The 23,284-nt window shown below is 34.2% G+C and overlaps 2 protein-coding genes across 2 annotated transcripts in view; both read right to left on the bottom strand.

The window, feature by feature from the left end:
* The window catches only part of LOC127860914 (uncharacterized protein KIAA1958 homolog), a 217,918-nt gene that overhangs the window by 144,253 nt on the left and 50,381 nt on the right, over positions 1-23,284 (bottom strand). The window lies entirely within an intron of this gene.
* LOC127860916 (porphobilinogen deaminase-like) overlaps positions 1-23,284 on the bottom strand; it is a 58,734-nt gene that overhangs the window by 33,432 nt on the left and 2,018 nt on the right. The window contains exons 3-10 of the mRNA XM_052399230.1: positions 23,181-23,230; positions 22,595-22,728; positions 20,289-20,366; positions 6,607-6,682; positions 5,264-5,377; positions 2,758-2,916; positions 1,767-1,820; positions 356-451 (exon numbers count right to left, since the gene is read on the bottom strand). Of these exons, the coding sequence (XP_052255190.1) occupies positions 356-451; positions 1,767-1,820; positions 2,758-2,916; positions 5,264-5,377; positions 6,607-6,682; positions 20,289-20,366; positions 22,595-22,728; positions 23,181-23,230 (761 nt within the window). The remainder of the gene's footprint in view (positions 1-355; positions 452-1,766; positions 1,821-2,757; positions 2,917-5,263; positions 5,378-6,606; positions 6,683-20,288; positions 20,367-22,594; positions 22,729-23,180; positions 23,231-23,284) is intronic.

Here is a 23,284-nt window from a genome sequence, read left to right as displayed (position 1 = left end):
GCATGGATAATTTTTTAATGTTTTTATCATGATATTAATATTTGTTATATAACAAGGTTCATTACTCCTTCTTGTATAAATCGACCAGTAGATACTTATAAATGAGATTTGCGCTGACCAATGTGTTTTTTTTATAAATTTTATATAATGTTCATGATCTCATGAATTTAGAAATCTTATTAAAAACTTTGAATAAACAGCTTTGACCTAACAGAAAGGCAGAGCAAACAATCTTTCACAAGTTAAGTATAACCTGCACATGAAGTGCTTTAAAACAAACAGTATATTTTCAATCCATTTTTATCATTCTGATACCATCAATAATTTTGAGGAAGAAATTCAAATATGAATAAACCTTTTTGTTTGCTGGTTCTTCGGGGAGATCTTTTGAGTGTGTATCCAGTACACACTGCTTGCCATCTATGCTAAACACACCACCCGTCAACGTCAACTGCAACATATTTCATTTAAAGATTCAGTTAATTAACTGAAACAAGACTATTGTAAAGCAATATATGTCACCTAACAGCTCCACAATAGTCAGATTTTTTTTTTATTTGTTGCCAAAGCGACCATAACTCTTGGCGTAGGAACAATATGAAAAGACGGTCCATATTGCCATATGACCATGTTTCAAGTTTCATGAACAAATAAGAAGAACTTTTAAAGTTATCGCAGGATCCAGAAAAGTGTGACAGACAGACCCACAGACAGAGGCACAGAGCGCAAACCATAAGTCCCCTCTGGTGAAACCGGTAGGGGACAATATTGAATTGACAAAGATCAATACCGTAACATATCTATTCATTCAACATGTAGCAATCAACATTACATTATTGTTGTTCATGATAGTACACTTGTTGACATTTTACAGTTGAGTACATACATGGTACATATAATTTCTGTACATTTCTTTGCTACATGTATTAACATGTTACAGAAAGAACAAGAGCTGTGTTCGTGAAACACAAATCCCCTAACAGCACATTGAAGCCGAAAAAGCAGCTATATGCCAATTAGAAAAAGAGCTGTCACCATAGGATTACTTATGCCTCCTATAAACGCTTGATAGAAGTTATAAGCTTTTTTCGAAACCTAAACGCAGATTTCAAAACCTAAACGCGGACCTAAGTTCAAGGTCAAGGCCACAGGGGTCAAATTTTGTGTGCGTATGGAAAGGCCTTGTCCATATACACATGCATACCAAATATGAGCATTTTTCAAAACCTAAACGCAGATTCCAAAACCTAAACGCGGACCTTAACTTCAATGTCAAGGTCAGAGGGGTCAAAATTTATGTGCGTTTGGAAAGGCCTTGTCCATATACACATGCATACCAAATATGAAGATTATATCTCAAGCGACATAGAAGTTATGAGCATTTTTCGAAACCTAAACGCAGATTTCGAAACCTTAACGCGGACCCTAAGTTCAAGGTCAAGGTCACAGGGGTAAGTTTTTTTTGTGCATATGGAAAGGCCTTGTCCATATACACATGCATACCAAATATAAAGGTTATATCTCAAGGGACATAGAAGTTATGAGCATTTTTCGAAACCTAAACGCAAAATGTGACGGAAAGACGGACAGACAGACAGTCTGATCACTATATGCCCCCTTTTCTTCGAAAGGGGGCATAAAAACAACATGACATCAGAGCATTTTTTTAGGGGGGGGGGGCCAAGGCCGCTTCAAAAAAAACGGAAAAAAGCCATTGACATACTTACAGTTGATTGATTATATTATTTTACAATTAATCCCCTCACCTTTGTCTTTGACAGTTTGGTGGAGACACATACTGGGACACTGCATCCTCCTTCCTGGAAGAAGAGGAAAGTATCAAACTAATATTCCAGTTGCTTGCATTGCATGTTTTATTTTGATGTTTTCCTATGTCTTATCACAAAACAGTATTGCTATAATTCATATATTGATGCGTAATCTTGTCTGCTATCTTGAAATAAAATGTGTTGAAAAGAAATTACAATATTCCATTTGTTGTTGTTCATAAGCAAATAAACAACACATTGAACAAACTTCCTGAATGAATATATTCAATTTATCAAACTTTAAGAAAAGATCAAAGGGACATAAACTATCAATGGTTAATACTGTATTATATTCCAATATGTTATCATTGTTTACAAAATGCATATTAAAATGGATTTCTGACACAAATGTCTCGTTTTTATGAACATAAAATGAAATGTCCAAAACAAACAAAAAACACTGACCTTGAGGACGATTTTTGTGCACGCAGAAGATCAGTAGTAGTAATTAAATTAATATGAATGAAATTTACAGAAGTTACGCATGCACAATATTGACAGCAGGACTTTGGCACAGTTCAATTTTCATCAAAGAAGGCAATGCGTGGCGGTGTGAGTTTAAATTCCAATAAAGACATGTATCAAACATATTTTCTGCCATTGAATTTTGTTTCTCAATGATTTCATCAATATAAAATTGTTACTCGATGTATATAATGCTTCAAAGAGGGAATATGCATCATCTTTATACATTTTTATATTTAGAGCAAAATACTGTCGATATAACCTTTTGTTATTGAATGTAATGTCCAAATTGACTTCTTTAGATACCCATACTATTGATCCTGAACAAATAATCTAAAGCAGTTGTCAAAGTCTAGATTATTGCAAGGAAAATACCTTCAGTGCACTATATAGATGAACAGTCATCTACTAGTATTTATGAGTAGGTCGTGTAAACTGAAACAAAGTATATTTTCCACCTTACCAATCGTCTCAGGAAAGCCCTCTCCGCTATGCAGGCTATAGCAGTGTCTTGGTGGTGTATGTCGGACAGTAGGGTGAGGGTTTTTCTGTCCCCCGCCCTACATTCCACAGCCATTGCTCCCTGACTGACTGCATACATGCATTCATCTGACGTTAGAACCTGCATCAGCCAGAACAACAATTGAACTGGGCGAAAATGTTTGTTTTTGAAAGTTTGATTTATGCACAATATGCAGCATCCTGAACTTATATTTTTAATTAGTAAATTGCAGGTAATCCTGTCCACAAGAAAAAGTTTGATGCAAAGAGATATGCTATGTAAGCTGTGAAGGTATTTGAAAACAAGAGATGTGTTTGTCAGAAACACAATGCCACCTACTGCGCTGCATGGAAATAAAATTTCTATTTAACATTTGGCAGGTATAGAAGTATAGAAATCATCTCCCTTTAAAGGTTATTACTTCCCTTGAATTTTGTCAAATCCAACCAGGGGGGGGGGGGGGGGGGGGGGGGCAGGGAGGGGGGAGGGTCTCACAGTCTATTATGACCATGCCAGACATCCGAGGCCTGTGGTTTAAAAGAGAGACATAGCCAGAGTTTATCATGTATCTATGGACATAAGTCCACAGGTATGTAATGAACATCAAAGAAGTTATAATTATATCATTTAAAAAAAAACTTGAAAAATCAATCATTTGGATTATAAATAATCAAAATAATAAATCTGTACAGTAACTGTGAAAAGAACCTCAATTCTTGGTAAGGAAATATATAATATGAGATTTATAATTATATAAATTACTTCCCTTGAAAATAATTGTCTGTAACAAATATCTATTTTTAGTAGCAAATAATTAAAAGCCACTACCGTGACTGTAGATTCACCACTCAAAATGTGCAGCTCCATGAGATACACATGCATGCCAAATACAGTCAAACCTGAGAACAGCGGTCAGTCAAGGGAAATAACCAAATTGACCGTTGTCCACAGGTGACCGTTGAATTCGGATCACAATTTTAAGATGGTTTGTCAGTTGGTAGTATTGCTACGTCGCTACCCCACCCAGTCGTTTGCATACAGTGTAAAACAGAGGCTCATTGCCGTTAAGTAAGCATAATAACAGAAATAACTTACGTGTGTACATTGAATAATACAGAAGAATATCTTATAGATTGATTTAATTTCATATTGTTAAACTAAAGAAATGACTTTATCAACTCTGGTATGAATGTTTACTCATGCATCTCGCTCATTCAGTAAATAAAGCTTGTCACGTGCCATTGACGTCACGTCCTTACAAGTCTAAAAAGCGGGACTCTTTTAAAGAATGATCCGAAAATGTTATTTCAAATCGATACTCAATGTTGTAAGTACAATGTACTTAGCGGTCATTTAATTAGCGATAATTACTTTAAACGTGTCACAAACTCTGGAATATTTTCTTTTGAAGATACCCCCACAATTATCCCCAAAAAACAAACCGTCTCAACACCTTATTATTTGTTTACTCGCAGCGGGCCGCTTTTATTATATCAAAGACAATAACCGCTATCAGACGCTTTAACCGCAAAATAGACGGACAAATGATGTGCTGTGTTTTTAATTTTCGCGACTCGAGACGACTGACGCGTGACCGTTGATTTCAGGTCAAACATGAATTTCGGAGTGGAATATAGTGGCCGTTGGCCATTATGGACAGGTGGCCGTTAAATTCAAGTGTAATATAGTGTTTTTTGTCGGGGGGATTTCAGACTGACCGTTGTCTGCAGGTGACCGGTAAATTCAGGTGGCCGTTAGGTCAGTTTCGACTGTATATAAAGTGGCTATGTTCAAAATTGAATAATTTTCTCCCTTTTTAAAGCATATTACTTCCCTTAAATCTGTATTTTCTACCGTAGACTGTAAAGGATGACCTTGACCTTTTACCACAATGTGTTTGTCAGAAACACAATTCCGCCTACTGCGCCGCTTTGATTTATTTAACAAAAATATATACGTGGGCAGGTCAGATAACTATGTCCATTTAAAGCTTATTACTGCCCTTGACTTTGTTTTTTCGACCCTAGACCTTCAAGGATGATGTAAACCTTAAAAATTTTACCACTCACAATGTGCAGCTCCATGAGATACACATGCATGCCAAATATCAAGGTGCTATCTTCAATATTTAAAAAGTTATGGCCAACTATAAAGTTTTTTCGGACGGACGGACAGACTGACATACTGACTGACGGACAATTCAACTGCTATATGCCATCCTACCGGGGGCATAAAAATAAGTAATACATCATAATTATTTTATCAGTCTTAATCAACAAAAGAACTGTAAATTGTCTTTTCCTTTTTATCATAAGTTGATTAATAATGAACAACACATCTGTGAATTTTATCTTTCATGTATTAAAACACAAGTCTTTTAATAAAAATGATTGAACCATCGGAAAAATAACAAAGGCTGTGTTTGAATTCATTATCATAGTGAAGCTTTGTGCATTATGTCACCAACCTGTGCTATCCGGTCATCCCACCCCATCCGTACAAGCCCTGCCTCAGCCAGGATAATGGCATCATACTTCTCATCCTCGTCCAGTTTCTTGAAGCGTGTGTTCAGATTGCCTCTCTGCAGCCATGTTAAGGACGCCATTTTCAACAAGAACTTTTAGTATTATTTGGTACAAAACAGTACAGAATGTGGTGTCTCATCAGGATCCAAACTGTTTGCTATTTTGATAGTATTCTTAGGAAAAAAAATCAAAGAAAATGCTAATTTTAGAAATTCAGCAGACAACATTTTAGCAGACGACAAATTTCCCAGCATGCAAAGGGTTTATTTGTACTAGTCTGTCTGTAAGGGCATGGTCAGTAGACAATATTGTTTCTGCTGAATACGGCAATGCTTCAACCTACCATCATCCAAATGTGTCTTGTTCTGATAAAACTGGGCATAATGCATATGCGTAAAGTGTTGTCCCAGATTAGCCTGTGTAGTCCACACAGGCTAATCGGGGACGACACTTTATGCCTAAACTTGATTTTTTTGTAAGGAGGGACTCCATTGAAGCTAAAAATTTCATAAAAGCAAACAGTTTCGTCCCTGATTAGCCTGTGCCGACTGCACAGGCTAACTTTGGACACTTTACGCACTTGGATTATGCCCAGATTTCTCAGAACAGGACACAAATAGATAGACTTCTTACTTGCAAAGAAAAGAAGACGCCTTTTGATTATTAGCCCATTAAGTCAAAACTCAACCTTCAAGGGAACTTGTAACATTAAAGTTTATACCATCATTACCCTATCTGACAGAGGGGGAGGGGGTTTATCAAGGTACATGGGGGGGGGGGGTGGCCTTTTATTAAGGTACAGAAGTTAAAACTGTTTTTTTGGGTACCATAGTAACCATCACTCTAGTACCGAGACTTTTTGAGAAAACACAATCTCTATTCTCCAATAAATCTTTCCATAAAAACTTCTTTGGTATGATTTCAACAAAGAGCCTGTTTAATTACCGATACAATGTTATATACTGCTGGCTAAATTTTAAATTTGTGGATTGAAATAATTTAACATTCATGTCAGTTGGGGAAAGGGGCATACATATGTAACAAATACCTTTTCCTCCTAAAGATATTTACTGCAACATGTCATTAAGATTTTGCTAAATTAATAAAGCAGATTTAGAATGATCTAATACATACAACAGAATATCATATATATAAATTAACATGATTTTGTGAAAAGATCTTTAAGTTCAAATCTGCCTTCTAATATTGTGCTTTTTAAATGTTGAAACCAAACTTGTTTTTCACCTTCTCTGGCGAACATTAATTCAGCTTTCAAAAAGGATACAATATTTTCAAATTTGAATGTTGGAAACTTCCTGGATAGTTGAGCTGCTCTTCTAAGCGATGATGTTCCAATTACACTGAAATGGAAAACAAACCCTGCTGATTAAAGCTTGCATACCCAGATATAAATACATCAAACAGCATTATATCTTGCATGTTTGTAAAACTTTATAAGCTTTCTTTATGAATAATTTGGAGAGTTCTGTTGTTGTCGTTATATTTTCTAATACTACAATGATTGCTTATTTGAAGTATAAAATACATCACTCATTGTATGAGCATGGATGGCCGAGTGAACTTAGCAATAGACTTTTACTCCAGAGGTCAGTGGTTTGAGCACAGTTGAGGTTTCCTTTTTTTTTTTCTTTAATTTTAATCTAGTTTTTTTACTGGTGCTTTTTAGATCCAATGTTTACATTTATCAACATAAAGCATTTAATGACAAACTTCAATACATGCAAAAATCTGTGAAAAGGCCCCTTTAATGTAATAATCGAAAAAAGATCAAGTAAAATCAAAAAGCTTCATTCTTAATATTAAATCAGCGATTTTTTTCCCAATTGGGCAAAGTATCGTTTCCAGCATCGTTTCCAGATCAAGTAAAATCAAAAAGCTTCATTCTTAATATTAAATCAGCGATTTTTTCCCAATTGGGCAAAGTATCCTTTCCAGCAAAATTGGGCAAAATTTGTTACAAAAATCCTAAAATTGGGAAAATTCACGCTGTAAAGTCTTCATATTGGGAAATTGGTGTATCTGATTTTTTGCTCCCAAATACTTTAAAATTGATAACTTAGTGTTGTCAAGTTGTCAATATTATATTTACTTATACATGTTCGAACCACAGAGCTGCATACGGAAACTAACTTAATGTTGTATGTTATTTATTTATATATATATATATTGATTTAGCCAACGCGTTTCGCATAGCTCATCAGGGCATAATTCAATATATTACAACGTCAAAATGTCATGGAGATAACGTCATATCAATTATGACGTCATAACGTCAATAAATATTAAATGAAATTTAATTTGGGTTTAAAAACATGTATCAAATGTTGTTCTTTTGCTAACCTAGCTGAAATATTGTTCGAAAATAGCTTATAAAATGGAAATATTTTAAATTTTGGTTCATTATGTGAACATTCATCTAAATGTTTACTTAAAGGCATCTGTCTTGTTGAGGGGTCTCGCATTTGTTGTTCATGGACAGATCGCCTATTTCAAAGTTTATCGCCAGTTTGGCCTATATAATATTGTTTGCATCCATTGCATACTAATACATAAATCACATTTTGTATATCACATGACATATTAGTTTTTATTTTGAACATTTTGCCATTAACATCAAAAGAATTCCCTTCAATAATATAACCACACAGGGCGCATCTAGGGTCATTACATTTGGATACTCTTGGTTCTTGAGATGAAAAGTAAGATTTGGTTAACAGAAGTTTTAAATTAGGTGGCTGTCGCTTACATTTTATTATCTTCTGATTTGAAATTATTTTCTGTTTGTAAAATGTCAATGTTGTTTTTTAATACGCCAAACAGTTCTTTATTTTTTGGATTTTGTGTTGAAATAAATGGAATATATATATTGGGGGGGGGGGGGACCTTCAATTGGGAATTTTTTGGACAGCAACTCAGAAATTAAATTTTTTCCAATTTGGATAGCGCCATTATTCAGTACTTTTACAGAATGAAAAAAATCGCTGGTTAGCCAGCATGGCTAATTTTTCCAACAACTTGATTGACATATTCAAGTTATCAACGGACATAGTCATGAACCTTAAACTATTCACATCATTTTGCTCTCTGTAATTTTTTATTTTATTTTTTATTTTATTATTATAACACAATGGACATAGCGTAAAGGTTAATTTCACTTATTACCTTCTTTATGCTTGCAGATTCGGTACCAGTGAAAAATATTATTTAAACATATTAATACAGTTATATTTTCCTCCTTAATAAAGTACCACAAAACAGCACTTTCCCAATTGGGAAAAAAATACAAATTTTCCAATTTTCTGTCCAAAAACTTCACAGTCAAAATTAAAAAAAATTATAATTTTTAAAACAAATAAAATGCAACATTTAGTTAGTTTCCCTATGCAGCTCTGTGGCTTGAACCTTAGAAGTTAATATAATATTGACAACTTGATAATTGCACACTTAGTTATCAATTTTTAAGTACACCAATTTCCCAATATGAAAACTTCATGACACGCATTTTTCCAATTTCAGGTTTTTTTTGGCACATGTTTTTCCCAACAGGGCTGGTACTGGTACTTTTCCCAATTGGGAAAAAAACAATGAGATAATTGTTTAATATGATTGGTCCTGCTTTCAGCTGTCAAATAATGATGAGAAATTGGGTGAAATATTTGGGTTTTCTTTATGTACGAAATATTGACAAGTATATCAGTAGCGAGTATGCAAACATATCGTTTATCGTTTATTCTTATGACTTTATTCTTACGATAGAAATTAAAAAGGATAATATGTATATTCAAATAATGTATATATGCAATGTTAAGATAAAGTCTGAACAATTAATAATGGGAGGTATTTACAAAACTAAGACCTGGTTAAGATTTATTTAAAGTAGCAAACACACTCAGGGTGGGGTATAATTGGAATCAATAACATGGAAAGTCAGACCTGATTAAATTTCAAATAAGAACACATTGAGTCCAGAGTCGGCATATAGATACGAGATTGTAAGTAACACTCATGGTCAATAAACAGCACAGATGAAAAGGTCACCTATTGTCTGGGGTACAAAAGTTATAGTACTGACGAAAGTAACAGAATTACTCTATATCAATAAAAATTGATTAGTACCAATATATATTGATTAAATTTTAGTATATCCGCCAAGCAAGTAAATACATGAAAAAGTGTTCCTTCTAGAATATTCTGACGAATCAACAAATGAATAATAACCATACTAGCTGAGGACCAATCAAAAGTTTAAAGGAAAAATATGCAAATTAATTTGGGGACAAAATGGGGATGTTTGGAAGGAGAGCGGCACTCCGCGGTACAGTTAGCGTTTAGACTTGGAGGTGTACGGATCGAGAAAGATACGATCATGTAGCTATCAGACTGTATTTGTATAACCGAAAATATTAAGTATGTTAGACATTAAATTGGACTAGAAACTGATACATGGTGTTGTTGAATATTTTATCCTATATTATGCAGAGAAACCGATATAATAGAGAGGGACCGACTTGTCCCATGCGTGACACGAGAAAATGGTAGTTAATACAAATCTCGTCATCTTGGCAATTCGCGCATGACGAGATATCGAATGATAGGCTACATACCGGTAATTTTAGAGTAATGAACATTGTTAGTAACTATGTGTCGTCTATGAACTATGAACGATTACGGGACACAGGACGTTAAATGGTGCTCGTGAACCAAGGATTCGAACAAAGAAATACTACCACTTACAATTACGAAGCCATGGAAAACAACGCGAAGAAACTCCGTTTCGGCAACTTCTGTAACCAGTAACAACAACCGTGAGCCGGGAACAACGACATCAGACCGCACACATTCTGCAACTTCCGGTGAGTGACTGTTTTATTTCCTAACGCTTGTATCAAAATGGCAAATCAAATAATCCCTGAATTATTTCAAAATTTAAATGAACAAATTAAAGATGTTAAAACGGCCATAAGCACTCAGACTATTTCACAGGTGGTACAATCATTTGATGGAAATTCAAAAGAATTTAAAAATTGGATTAAAAATGTAGAAAAATATGGAACACTTACCAATTTAGATGAGAATAAATTAAAATTTGTTGCTTACCAATCTAGTAAAGGGCTTGTTAGTGATTACATACAACGCTTTTTGACTGATGATCCGATAGGGACATGGACTGATTTAAAGGAACAGCTTAAATTAAGATTTGCAGAAATTCAAGACCCACAATACGCTTTCTCATTATTAAAGACGACTAAACAAAAGACCGACGAAAATGTTCAAATATACGCTGAGCGACTTTTATCTCTTGCGACTGACGCATACGAAAATATTGAAGGAAATTTAGACTATAAAGAAAAACAGTTAGTAGAAATTTTTATCGACGGATTATCGCACGATTATTTGAGACTTAAATTAATGCGCGAAAATCATGCAACGTTATCAAATGCTTTAAAAAGCGCTATACATGAGCAAAGTGTCAGAGCTAGGTTTGAGTTACGATCACAAATAAATGGACTTGATAACATTACGACCGATAATATTCAGACAGGTATCGATTATATTAGGTCATCTATTGTTTGCACATATTGTAAGAAACACGGTCATTCTATTGAAATCTGTCGCCGTAGGCAACGCGAGATAAGTGCATATACGGTAGGGCGGAACGGTCATACGATAAATCAAAACGATAAAAGGCGCAAGAAAGAATATGACAAAAATTGGAAAGATAAAATTGATTGTTGGAATTGTGGTAAATTAGGACACTTTAGTAGAGAATGTACTCAAAGAAAAACGTACATTAATCGAAAAAACTAGGAAATTCTTACCAAAAAGGGGTCTATGGTAAGAATGAAAAAGTCGAGACATATAATATCGCTTTGTGTGGTAGTCCAAATTCTTGTGTTATTTCAACAGGTGGTTATCAATTTAGGAGCTTGATAGACTCGGGCGCTCAAGTCAGCATCGTGAGTAAACGTACTTATGATATGTTAAAACAAAAACCCGCACTGATATTTCAAAAAGTAAATCTAAAGTCGGTAAATGGAAATTCATTACATGTCCACGGAAGTGTAAAATTGAGATTCAAAATAGGGAGCATATATAAAGAGCACATGTTTTTTGTAGTAAGTAACGTTAATAGAAATGTTATTTTAGGAAGAGACTTTTTACAAGATAATGGTGTCCGTTTATACTTTGATTTAGGATGTTTGAGGATTGATAACTGTTATGTACCTCTAGAAGAAGATGTACATCTTTCAACGATAGCGAGATTAACTAGACATACTGTGTTAAAACCACAAACTGCATATAGACTCTTTGCTCAAGCTAAAAGAAACTGCATACGTTCAAATACGAATTATGAATTCAATGGAATAAGCAATTCTTTCTTTGATAATGAACCCGGTTTAACAATTGTTAATTCAGTCGTCAAGACAACGCGTGATAGACAATTTCCCATTTTAATTATAAACAATACGCACAAAACAATAAGGCTTAGACGACACTGTGCCATAGGGCGAATAAAATCGGTAAATGATAATGAAATATGCTCAGTACAAGAAGTTATTAAAAATAATCAGCCGAAATCAGGTTTATCTAAAGATGAAATCTTATCAGATTTACGTGTAGATGAAAATCAAAAAGAAAATATTCTACCGATACTCTTAAAACACAGAACTCTCTTCGCAAGAAATAATTTAGAATTAACACAAACTTCAGCAATAGAATTTACCATAGACACAGGGGATCATCCACCCATTAAATTAAGGCCGTATCGAACGCCATTAAACAATAAGGTATTCATAGATAAAGCCATCGACGAAATGCTAGACGCAAACATAATAAGTCCGTCAAGAAGTCCGTGGAGCTTCCCTATTGTTTTAGTAGATAAAAAGAAAAATAACCATGACTCAAACAAAGATAATAAAGACGAGAAAAGGTTTTGTGTTGATTTTAGACAATTAAACAAAATTACAAAACCAATTGCCTATCCATTACCATTAATAGATGATATATTGGCATTATTAGGTAAAAGTAAATATTTCACCAGTTTAGATTTGATATCGGGATATTGGCAAATACCTATAAAGGAAGAGGACAGAGAAAAAACGGCTTTCGCTTCGGGATTCAGGGGTCTATTTCAATTTAATGTTATGCCCTTCGGTGCCTCCTCCGCCGGTGCTATATTTCAAGAATTGGCTAATAAAGTACTCAAAGGTTGTGAGAGCTTCGCTGTGGCGTATCTAGACGATATTCTAATATTTTCACCTGACTTGCAATCTCATTTATCACACGTAGATACAGTACTACAGAGTCTCAGTAAACATAACCTAAAGCTAAAACTATCAAAATGTCAATTCTTACAAAGAGAGACTAGATACCTAGGCTTCATCATAGATCAAAATGGTATAAGGCCGGATCCGTTAAAAGTAGAAGCGATCCGACAATTCCCCAGGCCAAAGTGCGTGCGCGATGTACGATCTATCTTAGGTGCAGCGGGATTTTATAGGAGATTCTGTCCGTCGTATTCAGAAGTAGTCGAGCCTCTAATTAATCTCACGAGAAAGAATGTCCCATTTAAATGGTCAAAACAATGCGAAGATAGTTTCCTACAATTAAAAGACTCATTTACGCAAATCCCTTATCTTTCATACCCTGATCCAAAAAAAGGTTATATTCTGTATACGGATGCATCTGATAAATGCGTCGGAGCCTGTTTGACTCAAAAATGCGACAGTAACGAGACCGGGGATTATGTGGGCGAAAAGCCGATATTTTTCATATCGCACAGATTAAGCCCCACACAATGCAAATATAGTACCATTGAAAAAGAATGTTACAGCATATTTTACAGTCTAAGTAAATTGCACCATTATTTACACAATGCTGAATTTGTTATAAAGAGTGATCACAAGCCGCTTAAGTATTTATTGGAAAGTCCGATGCAAAACAAGAAAATACAATTATGGGCCTTAAGTATAGCGGGTTACAACTGCAAAATTGAATATATACCGGGAAAAAAGAATATTATTGCCGACTTTTTAAGCCGACCTCCAAAAACCAAAATAAGGAATAATCAATGCGATCAAACAGAAATAGAATTAGATATTAACGATAAACATTTTACGATCAATTCGCAAATAAATAAACAAGACCAAACACGCGAAATTAACGTAATCGACTCTACAAACATTGACCACAAGCAAATAATTGATAATATTATTACCCCCGCAGCCAATCCCAGTCGACGACACAGCGTCGAACAATAATATATCAGGGCTTAATATGCAAATAGAACAAGAAAAAGACCCTCATATATCTGAGATTAAAGCTAGATTAAGATTAGGGAAACAGAACAAGAGTGAAGATGATAGATATTTAACGGTTGATGGCATACTGTACTACATATCAAACGTAGATGAGGAACCTACTCTCAGGCTGTTTGTACCTAAACACCTGACTGATTCAGTTGTCAAACAATACCATGATGAAAACGGACATCCTGGGTCTCAAAGGCTTTTCCAGACACTAAAAGAGAAATATTACTGGCCTAAAATGTTCAAAGAATTGAATGATTATGTATCTAAGTGCATTATATGTCAAAGTAGAAACTTAAAAGCAATCAAAGCTCCCATATCGTCGGATACCTCAATACCGCCGTTTCCGTTTTCAGTTGTTTCCATAGATATATGCGGTCCATATCCGAAAACGCTTTCCGGAAATAGATATATAATATGTTTCGTAGATCAATTCTCAGGATACATAGAAGCTTTCGCATCGCCTGATAAGTCGTCTGATAGCGTAATACACCTGTTAATGAACGAGATTTATTGCCGTCATAGTTGTCCTATAAGAATTATAACTGATAACGGAAAAGAATTCACAAGCACAGCTTTCACGGAAACATTAAAATCAATGAACATTGACCACGTAAAGACGACAATATATCATCCCGCGTCTAATGGCATGAACGAGCGTTCACATGGGACTATGAATAATATACTATCAAAACGGGTTCAAGAAAATGTACAACAATGGGACGTACATTTAAACATGTCTTTAGCGGCAATGAGATTTTGTACATCCGAGACTTCGAAGCACACACCGTTCTTCTTACTTTTTAATAGAGACCCTATTCTTCCAATAGACAACTTGTTAAAGCCTAGACGTAAATATCACGGTGAAGATTATCATAAAATAATATTAGAAGAACAACACAAATCATTTAAAAAGGTATGTGCCCAAATTCAAAAATCGAAACGTAGACAAGCTGATTATGCGAATAAAAATACGAAAGATATTAAGTTCGAAATCAATGACCCCGTTTACTACAAAAACTTTCAACGTACGAATAAATTAGACAGTAAATGGAGGCCATATTATCGTATAATCGAACAAAAGTCGCCGTTAACATACGTAATAAAGAATCAGTTAGACAACTCAACTATTAAAGTTCACGCTGATCAAATAAGGCACGCAAATATCGATGAATGGCCAATGATAGATAAACCACTAGCGCGCCCGATTAGAAAAGCAAATTTAGCCTTTGCGGACGACACATTATCTTCTGATAGCGATTCAAATACGTCAGTACATGGGTTACCTGTAATTACGCAACAGACCCGACAGATTAGAGATAACACGGATGACGAGGAAAACATACCGCTCGCTGAATTGCAAAAACATTTGAGAAACAAACAATTCGCGGATATACAGTCAAGCTCCAGTGAATCAGATACGATGCATTACAATAACGGTAATTCACAAAACTCACCTGTACGTAGGTTTGAAAATGATTCTTCAGGCGATCAGATGCAAATTGACGCGGTAGCGTTAAAACACAAAAAACGAAAATTGACAAAAAAGACTTCACGTTCAAATAACGCAATGAAGAAAGCAATTTTCACGTGCCTTCAGACAATGGCTGAACACATGTGAATGAATGGACTACAAAATAAAGCGAGATAGATGTCGAGACTTAAAGACCCCCAAAATTTTGTATATAGAGAAATATGTTTTGAATGTATATGTAGTATATATGTAAAAACAGGATTATAGAGGACGGTATCGTCCGATTTTGATAATGTATCGTCATTAGCATTGATTTACGGGTTTAGAATGAAATGAAAATGTCATACTTTAGTATACGGGTGAAATACCACTTATCCGTGCGAAATAGCAACCAGCTCTGAAGCGTAATAAAACTTTTGGGAGATATTTACATAGACTAAGATCCGATTTAAGATTTATTTCAAGTATGAACACGAATACATTTACACCCAGGGCGGGATAAATAAATTGAAAAGTTCAATACCATACGTTAAGATTAGGAAATTGAAGGATTATATAACTGACAGACGGTTGATTAACGGAACAGGTCAACCTATTGACATTTAGGATTATACAAATATACGCGTATCAGACCAGCTAATGATAACGCACTTGACAACGACGTAAATTAACGCTAGCTTATGCCCTACAGCTCTCAAGTAAACACCTTTTTAAGCGTAGATAACATTTTAACACAGTTTGTAAATATCCTTCAAAGCAACACAGTCCTTTTATTAGTATAATGCAAAAGATACAACTATATTGCTATAATACATTAAATTTTTGATACTGGTCATATATATAGTTTTTTTTCGTTTCTTTATAAGAATAACTACATTAAGACAAGGGATTTTGTTTGTAAATTTTTGTTCTCTAAGTAAATAAAACATAATAAAACACAATGCATTTTATTTAATAGACAAATGCGTATAGTTTAAATTAAACATAATGAATTTGTGTCATGAGAATAGCGTTTCTTTAGCACATTCATTTTATCTAGGTATCTTATCACAGGTGTGATAAGTAATCTGAGTGCTAATATAACAAATTCGATTTACTATAACTATGTAAATAGAAAGCCCGTTTACCATTCCATGTAATTAACCCTATACGATTTGCCAATGCGATACAAGTTACGGAGAAAAACAGCGCTCCTAAGATAGTTGGCGTGGTTTGCCTGCAGCAACATGCGTTCATAACGCATTTGAGATCGTGATCAGATCTTAACACCCCGACAAAGAAGAATAATATGTCATCGACATGCCGATATCTTCGACGACGATGTATCCGTCGAGAATCAGATGACGTAACAGACGACTTCAATTAGGATCCAACATTGTCGACATGGATCCAAATTGTGAACCAGCATCAGTACCATACAACGAGTGGACTGTTAATGGACATTTCACGCGTCGTCGAAAATGATTTTTAAAGATACGATGATATGAATGGACTTGATGATGAAAAATCGCGCATACTTTGTACATATATTAGGTGAACATTTTATCGTCTATGAACTAATATATATATGCGTGTTACCTTTATTTCATGTACATAAACACTAATTATAATACTACAGTCATGAATGCAGACATTCTCCAGAACTATATATAATAAACGTTTGAAGTATTCTAAATCGTGCAACAGCCGAGGACCAACAGCTTCTCCGACTGACAACCATCGTCTTCATTCGGAAGCCGCCGTCTTCAATCGACTGCATGTTACCATCTACAACCAGATGTCTCATCTCTTCACCTAGACGCCACATCGCCTCCAGCGAAGATGTCAAAAATGGACACTATTCGTATTGGATTTCCCAAATCAGTGACGCATTCCACGTCATTGTGATTGACATTGACTATTTAAATATTTCGACGTTTTATTATTTCAGCAGAAACATTCGATAAAAATTTCATTAATAATATGCAGATTTTCATCATATATATGTTTTCGTCACTTATGTTTTCATGTTTGCGTGTTTGATTTTTTCATCGTATGTGTTAATATGTTTTCGTTTACTACCATACTTACATTCTTAAAGATTTTTCTGTATCCTAAAATACATAAAAATCAAATTGAGAGGATAAGTTGTGTCAAATAATGATGAGAAATTGGGTGAAATATTTGGGTTTTCTTTATGTACGAAATATTGACAAGTATATCAGTAGCGAGTATGCAAACATATCGTTTATCGTTTATTCTTATGACTTTATTCTTACGATAGAAATTAAAAAGGATAATATGTATATTCAAATAATGTATATATGCAATGTTAAGATAAAGTCTGAACAATTAATAATGGGAGGTATTTACAAAACTAAGACCTGGTTAAGATTTATTTAAAGTAGCAAACACACTCAGGGTGGGGTATAATTGGTATTTGGGTTTTCTTTATGTACGAAATATTGACAAGTATATCAGTAGCGAGTATGCAAACATATCGTTTATCGTTTATTCTTATGACTTTATTCTTACGATAGAAATTAAAAAGGATAATATGTATATTCAAATAATGTATATATGCAATGTTAAGATAAAGTCTGAACAATTAATAATGGGAGGTATTTACAAAACTAAGACCTGGTTAAGATTTATTTAAAGTAGCAAACACACTCAGGGTGGGGTATAATTGGAATCAATAACATGGAAAGTCAGACCTGATTAAATTTCAAATAAGAACACATTGAGTCCAGAGTCGGCATATAGATACGAGATTGTAAGTAACACTCATGGTCAATAAACAGCACAGATGAAAAGGTCACCTATTGTCTGGGGTACAAAAGTTATAGTACTGACGAAAGTAACAGAATTACTCTATATCAATAAAAATTGATTAGTACCAATATATATTGATTAAATTTTAGTATATCCGCCAAGCAAGTAAATACATGAAAAAGTGTTCCTTCTAGAATATTCTGACGAATCAACAAATGAATAATAACCATACTAGCTGAGGACCAATCAAAAGTTTAAAGGAAAAATATGCAAATTAATTTGGGGACAAAATGGGGATGTTTGGAAGGAGAGCGGCACTCCGCGGTACAGTTAGCGTTTAGACTTGGAGGTGTACGGATCGAGAAAGATACGATCATGTAGCTATCAGACTGTATTTGTATAACCGAAAATATTAAGTATGTTAGACATTAAATTGGACTAGAAACTGATACATGGTGTTGTTGAATATTTTATCCTATATTATGCAGAGAAACCGATATAATAGAGAGGGACCGACTTGTCCCATGCGTGACACGAGAAAATGGTAGTTAATACAAATCTCGTCATCTTGGCAATTCGCGCATGACGAGATATCGAATGATAGGCTACATACCGGTAATTTTAGAGTAATGAACATTGTTAGTAACTATGTGTCGTCTATGAACTATGAACGATTACGGGACACAGCATCAAGAAAGAACCATTATCCATAGTCCATGTGTGAATCAAAGATTCGTTGCTTAAAAAAGCCATAATTTCAAGTAAGAACCTACAGGTATTTTGATGGATTTCAACTGATTTAAAAACGTCAATTCTAATGATTTGTTCCTGATTGCATTCCAGTAACAATATGATCAATCAAGAGAATGTCAGTTTAAATGTACTTCACTTCAAATCTTGACCTGAATAATTATGCAACCTGTCAAAAGACAATATATCACAGGCTTCATAATATGAATATAAGCTGTGGGCAATTATTTCTACATTGCCATAATCAAATTATTCCCCATGACGCCCCATTGAATTGAGTTTAATATCTTATGACAATAAGCAAAAATGATTAAATTATCTAAATTGCCCTAAGGCCCCTTGGCTTCAAATAGCCTATCACTGTAGGCAGTAAACCAAAGATCTTTAAATAAACAATTAACATGTTTATAGATCTTTGAGTAAACCAATAACAAGTCCTGACCAGGGATAATTATGTTAAACCTAGTAAGCCACTCATCATACTTGACAAGATTTGTGCAACCTACTATTGTGTTCATCCCCAACTGTTAAATTTTGAACAGCCATAAAATCTCAAGCTACAGTTATCATTTGCATACCACTGTGCAAACATTTAGCTGTCTTAAAGATAGCATTCTGAAATACTATTGTTGACAACAGATGGCCTGTTAAATCTTAAGTGTTTATGTTAAATGCATTACTGTTATTCTATTGCTATTTGAAACAAAATAATTGTTATTTGGAACAAATTTATTTCTTGGAACATGAACATTATTTTCTACAATTCTCTGTTTCAAAAATCTTGAAACTAAATTGTTTGCTTTTGATGAATACTCTTTAATTACCCAAACCCAACCATTTTTTTAACTGCTATGAAATGTGTACCTGTAATTTACTTTACAAATGCTTTCCACATATAACACATCTTATTACTTTGCATAACTTTATGCGTGATGAATGATTTCCCGTTTGGAATAATAATACTTGTAATAAGACAGAACCACATCAAACGCCCCTTCACAAAATTAATATTAAATAGCATCTAGAGTAATAGAATATTCCGATAGGTAACAGTTTCCACCTTTGTCTGAATGTTCAATAAAACAACAAGTAATTGAGTAAATGGAGTTTTGTGAATCTAGTTTTTGGTCAATTTTCAGAGTAGAAACAGTAATTAGTGAATTTTTAGAACATATTTTGACTGTTCACTGATTACAAAGGAAATATCTTATGTTTCCTCAAATATGTCTTGTTTTTTATAGTCACACCATTTGACATAAGACAAAATTAAAGGTGTTTCCTTAAATCTTTCTTGAGACCCTTTTGGTATTCTCTTAAAGAAAGCATGAAAGTAAACCAATGAACCAATTTTTTTTTTAAACTGTCACATATGGAAATGTTGATGTTTACACCAAATTTACCATAGTAATGTATGTATTCTATGAAACAATTCGGAAGAAGCCCTATAGTAAGATAACAATCTCTGGTTGCGGACACATTCTTGGCGTAATTTCGTAGGTCAGGTTCACAAGCAAAATTTCAATGTTTCAATTATTTTAAAGCCATTTCTTCAACAGTGGTAACAGACTATTATGATGGGCATAAACAATTACTGCTCCTGAACCAAACATAATGCCATGGCAGGCTATTTTGCACTCAAAGGTGAAAGTCTGAACTCACCTGTTTTCTGGCAAATCTTCTAATTTTTTGCCCTTGTGTTTTGGATGCATAACCACTGCATCAAACTCACTGTCTCGCCTGCAACCATAAAAGCAAAAAACTTGTTTTAGGTAATACATCTATTGCCTAAAATACTTCGATTTTGAATTACTTTTTTTATCAACTAAGAAATGAATACCATTTATTTCAAACTTTTGTTTTTATAATGGAAGTAGTAAAGAAATACATGCAACAACTAAAACTATCAGTTAAAATGTTGAATGATCTAACTGATGGAGTATAAGTCATATGAAATAAAGCAATTAAGCTCAAAGGTTTTAAATGACTGCACTTCTTGGGTTATATCTGCACAATTTGAAGTTCTCTCTTCCAATGATGCAACCACCATCATCTCCAGAGATAACCCCTTGATGACCCCTTTCAGGGGACATGACCACCGTTACTTAACACAAATCCCTTTTTTTACAATGAACAAAACATGACACTTAAAATAAATATGAGCCGTGCCCTGTGAAAAGGAAGTTTGAAGAATGTGTGTAAAGTGTTGTCCTAGATTAGCCAGCGCAATTCTCTGAAATACATCTTAACATGAGTGTAGCCCTTAGAAAATAAACTCTAAAGCAGTGAATTTTTTTTTGCTTTTATATGTTACAGCCTGTGTCATTTGGATTGGGAAAATTTGCACGATAAACTGTGAAAATGGGAAAAATAGCGCGATTAACCATGAAATTGGGAAACATTAAGCATTTTAAATATGATTATAAAGAGCAGAATTAATATTGTTTTTAAGTGCATGCTCAGGGGAATTTCTAGCCTTTTTGGGAAAAGGTTCTAACCTTTTTGGGAAAAGGAGTCTGGTCAAATTGGGATTTTTTTTAAATCAATAAAAGCGGCAAATTTGAGCATATATTATTTATTGACAAAAAGTGCTAAATTAAAGTTGTATATTTTGTAGAATGTTTAAAAAAATAAAGTTGAGATTTAGTGTAAAGAAATCATAATTAAGTCATAAGAGACTTCTTTCTTAAAAATAATGTTGTTTTTTTGGTTTGTTTTTTTAGGAAATTTGGCTTTTTTGGGGAAATTTTGGTCAGATTTTTGGGAAAAAAAGTGGATTTTTGCAATTGGGAAGCAGCCGAACATCGGCGGAAATTTTGAGCAAAAAAAATCACTGTAAAGTCAAGACTTTTCTTACTAGATTCAAGTTTCAAAGGCTTCATTTGAAAGAAGATACTTCTTCAATCTCTTCCCCATAGAAAGCAAAGTGAAAATGGCTTTTGAAACCAGCATAAAACCAGAACAGCCTACAAGTAACTCGCAGTCTGTTCAGGTTTTATGATGTTGGCTGCTCATCAGTAACTAAGGGTTGGAAATGAAGCCTTTAAAACTTGAATCTAGTAAGAAAGGTATTTAATTAAATGTAACTTTCTAAGGGACTACAAATGCGCAAAAAACGTATCTAAGTGCTAAAGCTCAAAGGTTTTAAAGGACTGCACTTCTTGCGTTATCATCTGCACAACTTGAAGCTCTTCCAATTATGCCACTACCATCACCTCCAGAGATAACCCCTTGATGACCCTTTTCAAGGGACACGACCACTGATACTTAATACAAATCCTTTTTTTTACAATGAACAAAACATGACACTTAATATAAAGATGTTATTACAATCGTCTTAACCTTTACCTCTCAGAAACACACTTTTACATTATTGTAGCCCTTAGAAAATAAAGTATAAATTCAAGACTTTCTTACTAGATTCAAGTTTTAAAGGCTTCATTTTAAATTATCAGGTACTGATGAGCAGCAAACAGTATTAACCTCTTCCCCATAAGAAGAAAAGTGCAAATGGCTTTTGCAACCAGCATAAAACCAGAACAGCCTGCAAGTAACTCCCAGTCTGTTCAGGTTTTATGCTGTTTGCTGCTCATCAGTATCTAAGGGTTGGACATGAAGCCTTTAAATCTTAAATTTAGTAAGAAAGGTATTTAATTAAATTCAACTTTCTATTTGACTACAAATGCGCCAATATATGTTTTTTAAGTGGTAAAGGGTTAAGCCTTTGCATGCTGGGAAATTTGTCGTCTGCTAAAATGTTGTCTGCTGAATTTCTAAAACTAGCATTTTCTTCAATTTTTTTTTCTAAAGAATACTATCAGAATAGCAAACAGTTTGGATCCTGATGAGACGCCACGTTCTGTGGCGTCTCATCTGGATCCAAACTGTTTGCATAGGCCTTCAAAATTTGATTCTAGCACTGGAAGAGTTAAACACTTTGATTCCGAGTGGTAAAACAACAGACTCACTTGTACACACATCCTATGACTAGGGTATCTGCTATTCTGGTTGGCAAGTCCTTCAATGAATGGACCACAAAGTCCACTTCACCAGCCTCAAGAGCCAGCTCTAGTTCTCGTGTGAACAGGTCTTTGGCTCCAATCTTAACGAAATTAAGGCAAAAACATGGGTTAAAAATCTGGCGTTGTTCTGTTTGCGAAAAAGGGTCAAAGGATTCTGAACTAAAACCATGAAGTACATGGAAACAAATGTTGGGTCGGAAAGGGTGTATGAATATTATTGAAGAAAAATTGGCACAATATTTTGTAAATTGCATCAAATAAATTTAATTCTTAATAAGAGGCTTATACTATTATGTTTATATTCTAAATAATAATAGTGTGCAAGGTTCACCTACACTATAAATGCAGTTTTAGTAGTGCAGGGTATGAAGTAATGATTTTAGCCAAGAAATGATTTTAGCCAAGTTATGATTTTAGCCCAATCATGTAAAATTGGGCTCATCAATCAATTTGTGAATATGACACACGGACAGCCTAAACATAATGTGAATGAACACAAACATAATGACACAAAATAATAATTATGTCTTACCTTTGACAATGCTGAATCCAATATATTATCACCTGTAGTTGTCATGGTAACTAAAATATTAGAAAAGACATCAGATGTTACTATTGAGAAAATAACAAACTCAT

The sequence above is a fragment of the Dreissena polymorpha genome, chromosome 15 (assembly GCF_020536995.1).
Source record: "Dreissena polymorpha isolate Duluth1 chromosome 15, UMN_Dpol_1.0, whole genome shotgun sequence".
NCBI classification, from domain to species: Eukaryota; Metazoa; Mollusca; class Bivalvia; order Myida; family Dreissenidae; genus Dreissena; species Dreissena polymorpha.
This window is presented reverse-complemented; position numbering and strand designations above follow the sequence as displayed.